The 7092-nt window shown below is 36.3% G+C and overlaps 1 protein-coding gene across 1 annotated transcript in view; it reads right to left on the bottom strand.

Annotated features, from left to right (window-relative positions):
- Window positions 1-3938, bottom strand: part of LOC109225043 (probable GTP-binding protein OBGC2) — a 6399-nt gene extending 2461 nt beyond the window's left edge. The window contains exons 1-4 of the mRNA XM_019389635.1: window positions 3751-3938; window positions 2704-3179; window positions 2382-2473; window positions 2025-2108 (exon numbers count right to left, since the gene is read on the bottom strand). Coding sequence (XP_019245180.1) covers window positions 2025-2108; window positions 2382-2473; window positions 2704-3179; window positions 3751-3866 — 768 coding nt within the window. The 5' untranslated portion in view covers window positions 3867-3938. The remainder of the gene's footprint in view (window positions 1-2024; window positions 2109-2381; window positions 2474-2703; window positions 3180-3750) is intronic.

Below are 7092 nucleotides of genomic sequence, written 5' to 3'. Positions count from 1 at the left end.
AAACTATCTACTTGGGTTGGAGTTTAGTTTCTGGTTGAATTCGAGCTTGTGGTTGCTTAGTAAATTCTGGTTTCTGTTGTTGCTGTGCTGACCATTTCTCCCATTTGTTTTTGACCTTCAGGTACACATCTTGTATTTCCCAGGCTTTTGAAATGAAATGAAGTACTGATCAGGCCTCACTTGTTGAATTCCTTTGTTTTTAACTTGTAATTGATTAGAACTCTATTTTTGTATGTAATCAAACTAAGGACTGTATAATTGGACTGAATATCTGGACTGTGCAATGGATTTGAATTCTGATTATGTCAATTCACATGTTAGCATCCAATGTTTAATTTCTGTAATCAGAACTGGGCGGTGTTAGGCTGATATGATTGGACTGTTTCAATTTTTTTTTAGTTTGTATCAATAGGACTGCATATTGCAGTTGTTTGCATGAACAAGTGTTAGTAGAATAATGTATCATACCAGCCTGACAGGTTGAAGTTGGAATGGAATAAGGACTTGAATATCTTGAGTTTGATATCCCCATATTATTAGTAATCACCTTAGTTTAGTCATCCCGACTCTATTTCTAATATTATTTGCAGCAAGTATTAGATACAATTTGAACAACTTGATTGGGGTCTATTGGATAGTAAAAGCGTATTATTATTCCAGTTTTGATTGGGGTCTATTAACGGATCAAGGCTTAACAGCCTATTTCTGAGTAATGTGGGCACCAGTTTCTACTGATGTGCAACCCCGCCCAGTTGTAATTAGCCCCTCCTTTGGGCCGGCGTTAGCCCTGAATGTTTAGTTGGCCTCTCAGGATCTGGGCTGATTCTAAGATTGAGGCCCAATGTGACGAACACCCAGTCCACCATAGGTTCTGGTACGGGTTTTGGACCGTTCAGGCAAGTATTAATGAAATTAAATTGCGTTATAGATATAGTCATTAATAGAAGAATTATAGTCCTTTTAGGATATCCTTTAAAATATTCGAGGTGCGCCGCGCCAAATAAAATCACAAATTGCGTGGCCCTTTTAATCATATTTAAAATATTTAGACCTCGGGAAGAGCCATTTAGCGAATTTCATGGCCTCCCACAAAGTTAATAATACGCTAGTTGCTTCATGTCCGACATTTAATAATATTACCTCCCTAAACTCGGGCGTACATTTATGTGACCTAAATCTAAATCTCAACGGAGTCGAAATGCGTCAAAAGCCACGGGTGCACTGGTGTAACGTGGTTCGAGATACATTTTCACGACGTTGCAATCCTTATTAAAAAGACATAAAGTAAAAGCGGTTAAAATAAAAGGCACATAGGTTAGAATAGGTTTTAAAATCAGATAAAAGCAAATACAACAGTTGAGCGACCGTGCTAGAACCACGGAATCCGGGAGTGCCTAATACCTTCTCCCGGGTTAACAGAATTCCTTACTCAGAGTTCTGGTTCGCGGACTGTTAACAGAGTCATAATTTCCTCGGATCGGGATTCAACCGGTGACTTGGGACACCATTAATCTCCCAAGTGGCGACTCTGAATATTAATAATAAATCCCGTTCCGATTGTCCTTTAATTGGAAAAACTCCTTTACACCCTTGCGGGTGTAGTGAAAAAGGAGGTGTGACACATGCCAACTGCGAACATGCAGGAAGGCTGCTAATTGCTTAAGAAAGCTACAGCGTATTAAGTACAAAAACTACTACCAATATTCATACTGGGTTCTCAGCCCATTTCTTTCTGTTCACCAAGTAAGTTTAGCATGTTAGCTTATCCAGATACAGTCACTTGAAAGTGCCCGCAAAACTGACACTAAGTGCAGTAAGCTGCCAGTAGCAGCAGCATAGCATATAGCATGACAGTCTACAGGACTCCCCTAGCGGATTACATGAAACTAACACTAGAAAGCTAGTATCAGCTCAGTACATAAAATAATTTTCCCTAAGCTCCTCGTCATGCATCATAAGGTTCAGACATGAAGAAAGGATTATATCAAATTCAGATGTCTCTTAAAGATTAGGCTTATACGAACCTTATCGCTGTCATCTCTCATCATATTTGTGGTTAAAGTCGTCATTTGTTTCTTTTTGTGCTCCGGAACTTCCAACAAGCTAATCTGCCACAACCACGTAGTACAGAATTAAAGATCAGGCATGCAGTTCCAAATAAGTGATACAGTATCTATTACTCGCAATGAAATACTTGAAGCACCAAAGAGCACATCCGAGAAAAAGTGAAATAATTCGCTCCTTTTTTCTTTTCTTTTTTTTCTTTTTCCTATATTTGGTTGCGGACAGTGTAGAAGTAAGATACTGACTACTTAAAACAACAAAGAGAAGCATGAAATGCCAAGCATGGTAATTATATTTAAGACCCAAAGATTTCTTACCCCTCCTTGTCCTCCCCTTGCAACAAGAACTTCATCACCTGGATTAGCTAGATCTGCCAAAAACTTTCCTCTTTTATGTTTGACAACAGTACCTGGAAAATATGGAAAAGCATGAGATGAAAACAATTGGCATCACACAGCTATATGCCTTTCAAAATACAAATATCACCATTCTTAAACAGCTCCAAATGATGTGTCTAAGTAGAGAAAACAGAAGATCCCGATGCATAATCTCAGGGTAACCATCCATAACTCTAATTGTCGCTGGAGTTTCCCATGCATACTAGAGCTATTACACTAGAGAGCTAGAGAAAGAACAAACCTAGTGGAACAGGAATTCGCAATGTTGGTGCAGCAAGTCCATTTTGCAGGTAAGATGTTAACACGCCCATGGCATCAACATTTCCCCCACGCTTCGCCTTGTGCTTGCTCTTGTTGTGAAACTCCAACAGTGTATCTTTGCTCTCATCTGCATAAATGACAACATCGCCACCATGTCCCCCCATTGGAAGGATTAATGAGCCATCAAAGTCCCTTTTATAAGAGGGTTTCCTCTTAGTCTTTTCTCTGTCAAATTTTCCTTGTGACTTAGATGGAGCTTTAACGTTGGGCATACTAAGAACGGCACCATGCCCTCCATCTCCAGCACGAACTGTGATAACCACCTCATCAAAGTATTTGTGGGGTTCTCTTATGAATGCATCAGAAGCGGGCGAAGGAGGCGTTCTAGCTTTTGCAAGTGCACACTTTACAGTATAGCTTCTATAATTTTCATTATTGTTCCATTTTTGAGAAGCACTGTAGAGAAAGGACCAATATACATTATAGCAACAAGAACACAAAAAAGAATGTATTGGAATACAAGCTAACCAAAACAAACGACAGAAACAATCAAACCCATGATATCCATCCATAATCGCGAATAGTCAAACAGAATATTCATACCTCAGCAGAAGTTCACGGTATAAATTAACAAAATTGAAGCATAATTTTTACTTTTTTTGACAAGAATCTCATTTATTTGCACAAAGAAGGTGCTAATATGTACAGCAAAAAAAAGGACAAAAAATTCCCTTTAAATATGGAGGGAATTATAAAAATTCTCAAAGGTATTCTTTACATCATGATTCAGCTTGAAGTTACAGGCTTACACCAAGAGTACAAAAGCTGCAAATCCTTAAATTATACAAAAGATAAAAGCTGGAAAATTATTCTCATATGTTAACTGAAATGAAGCATAAATTGTTAACTTAGTACAATTACACTGCCCAAGTCGTAGTCTTTTAAACAAGCAACATTTATATTACACTTTTTTAAAAATCAAAATTATCAAATGTGGAATAGTCCAAGATAAAGCTAAAAATCATACCTTTTTGGGAATTGTGGCAAGGGAGGGGAGAAGGTAGCAGAGAAGGAGAGCGATAAATCATTGGTAAAGTTAAGGTTCAGAAAGGAAGAAGAAGAGTGAGAGAGCATAGACGCCATAGTAGTGGTAAAATGTGTTGGGCGCCAGAATATAGAGAGGATAGAAGAAAGAGGATTAACTTCCGCTTTTTATTTTCGTCAGCTTCTACTTTTTCTTTTTTCCTTTCCGTAACTACTCAGTAATTTAAAAAAGAAATACATAAATATAGTTTGTAATTTTAGTAAGAAAATATTGTTTGGGATTAATGCAGCTTCCTTTAAATATTGGACTGGATATATTATAATTAGGACTGTTGATATATTATAGAAAATTCGGCCTAGTTTATCAAATGCTACTGAAACTGTTAAAATAGCACGGGGTAGCCAGTTTTTGGACTGGTCATTCAAAAATAGCCAGTGTTTACAGAGTCACTGAAAAATAACCACTATTTTACTGCAACACGAAAAGTTCCAGCATAATATACTGGAGATCGTTGCACCTGTGTATGAACTTCCAGCATATTATGCTGGAACTCCAACACGCGGAAAGTTCCAATATAATGTACTCCAATCTCCAGTATATTATGCTGGACCGGTACATTATATTGGAACTCCAGTATACTTATGCTGGAGTTCCAGTATATTATACTGGAGTATTTTTTCGAATTTTGAACAGTGTTTTCGTTCAGATTTATCTTTACATGAAAAGTGGCTAAATTTCAATTACTTTTGAAACTGTGGCTATTTTTGAATGATCACTTGTAAATCTGGCTATTTTTGAATTTCTCCCACTGAAACTAACTCAATCCCTTCACCCTTCTATATAAATTACTATATAACTAGTCTTAACGTACGCGTGTTGCGCGCGTACCTTATTGCAATGAGTAATTTTTTAAAATTATTATATTAAAAATTATGTTTAAATTATAAAATAAGAGTTTAAGTACCTGAAATTGATGAACAAAATAAGTGAGTACAATTTAAAAAAAAAAATTACATCATATGTCAGTCAGCCCAATTTTAGAACCAAAAATAGCTCATGTTTTGGAACTTTACCTGGCATAGCCCATTTTGCAGATAATGCATAACCCATTTTCATCGGTTAACCTAGCGACAGCATCCTTTATCCTTCTTTTTTCTTTCTTCAACTTTCAGAGTAAAGATATCGATCGAGAGGTCGCCGAAAAAGTTAACGATGTCATCGGAAAATAAATATGACGGTGGATAACATCCTTTACCCTTTTTTTCCTTCAATTTTCAAGATAAAGAGGTCGACGATAAAGTCAGTGAAGTCATCGGAGAATGAAAAAGAGGTCTGGTGTTGTATTCAGACAATTTTCAAGTTCTTTAGATGATGTTCCAGTTTTATCTTCTTTTATAAAACAATTCCATCTCCATCTTCTCTCCTCTTTAAGTTTCAGATCTAACTTCCTCTGAAAAACTCTCTTTTGATATTTTGATACTGAAATAGAGGTGTAATATTGAACATAAGATGTGTTCTGGTATAAATATTGTATAACCACTATTTATACACACTTATACATTATTGTATAATTGTGTATNGAACCTTCGTAATTGCTTCATCTTCCAACGTAAATTACCCACCCCAAATATCCAGCACTTGATTTCACAAGCAGTTGAATATCACTATATCATTCAAAAGCAATCGCAAAAATCAACAACCACACCCATGTATGTCAAGTGGTACCCTCCTACTCTGGGCACTATTAATTTAAACACGGATGGATCCTCTAAGGGCCCTCCATCCCGCAATAGCATTTGCGGCATTTTCAGAAATGATATGGGCCATTGGCTACTTGGATTCATGGGCACACGACCCACAGGGAACTCAACATATATGGAACTATGTGCTTTATAACAGGGATTACAATTAGAATGGCATCACCATTTCACTCCATTAGAAATCAACGTGGATTCTACAGAGGTAATCTCGATGCTAATTCATCACAATTTACATTACTCATCAATATTAGTGGAATGCAGGTACTTGCTCTGACAACTGGGTAATCCAATTGTCAAGCACACATACAGGGAGCAGAACCGCATTGCAGATACTCTTGCGCAATATGGAGCCACACAAACCTCATTGGAACAAACACTCCTTCTACATCGTAAAAATTGCACGGGGCGCCCTATTTGGGCGCCCCTCTTTAACCTGTAGCCGCTTTGTCTTTTTGTTTGCATCCGTACCCACTTTTTAAAAAACTTCAGCTTCCCTTTATAACTGAGAAACTTCAGCTCTAGAGGTGAAGTTTCCAGGTTACTAAACAAAAACTTCAGCTCTAGAGCTGAAGTTTTTATTTTATAACTAGCAAACTTCAGCTCTAGCTGAAGTTTTTATTTTGTAACTGGCAAACTTCAGCTCTAGAGCTGAAGTTTTTATTTTATAACATAGAAACTTCAGCTCTAGAGCTGAAGTTTTCCAGTTACAACACAAAAACTTGAAGTTTTTATTTTATAACTGGAAAACTAGAGCTGAAGTTTTTATTTTATAACTGGAAAGAGCTGAAGTTTTTGTTTTATAACTGGAAAACTTCAGCTCTAGAGCTTAAGTTTTCCAATTATAAAATAAGAACTTCAGCTGGAAACTGCTTAAGTTTTTATTTTATAACTGGAAAACTTAAGTTGGAAACTGCTTAAGTTTTTATTTTATAACTGGAAAACTTAAGCTGGAAACTGCTTAAGTTTCTATTTTATAGCTGGAAAACTTAAGCTCTAGAGCTTAAGTTTTTATTGTATAACTGGAAAACTTAAGCTGGAAACTGCTTAAGTTTTTATTTATAACTGGAAAACTTAAGCTGGAAACTGCTTAAGTTTTTATTTATAACTGGACTTAAGCTGGAAACTGCTTAAGTTTTTATTTTATAACTGGAAAACTCAAGCTAGAAACTGCTTAAGTTTCTATTTTATAACTGGAAAACTTAAGCTCTAGAGCTTAAGTTTTTATTGTATAACTAGAAAACTTAAGCTGGAAACTGCTTAAGTTTTTATTTTATAACTGGAAAACTTAAGCTGGAAAACTGCTTAAGTTTTTCGGTTACAAAGACAAAAACTTCAGCTGAAGTTTTCCAGTACAAAAGAAAAACTTCAGCCCCGTGGGCTGAAGTTATGTGAAAAAGCGGGTACGCTTGCAATTTTTTTTGCAAAGCGGGCACAAGTTAAAATGTGGCACAAAAAACGGGTATAGATGCAAATGCCCCAAAAAAAATTAATTAGAATAATTTGTTTGTATAATCTTGATAATAACAATAAAACTTACAAATCGTTTACACGGTTGAAAGTGAAA

The sequence above is a fragment of the Nicotiana attenuata genome, chromosome 4 (assembly GCF_001879085.1).
Source record: "Nicotiana attenuata strain UT chromosome 4, NIATTr2, whole genome shotgun sequence".
In the NCBI taxonomy this organism is placed as follows: Eukaryota; Viridiplantae; Streptophyta; class Magnoliopsida; order Solanales; family Solanaceae; genus Nicotiana; species Nicotiana attenuata.
Note: the sequence above shows the minus strand (reverse complement) of the source record. Positions and strands in the feature narration are given on the sequence as shown.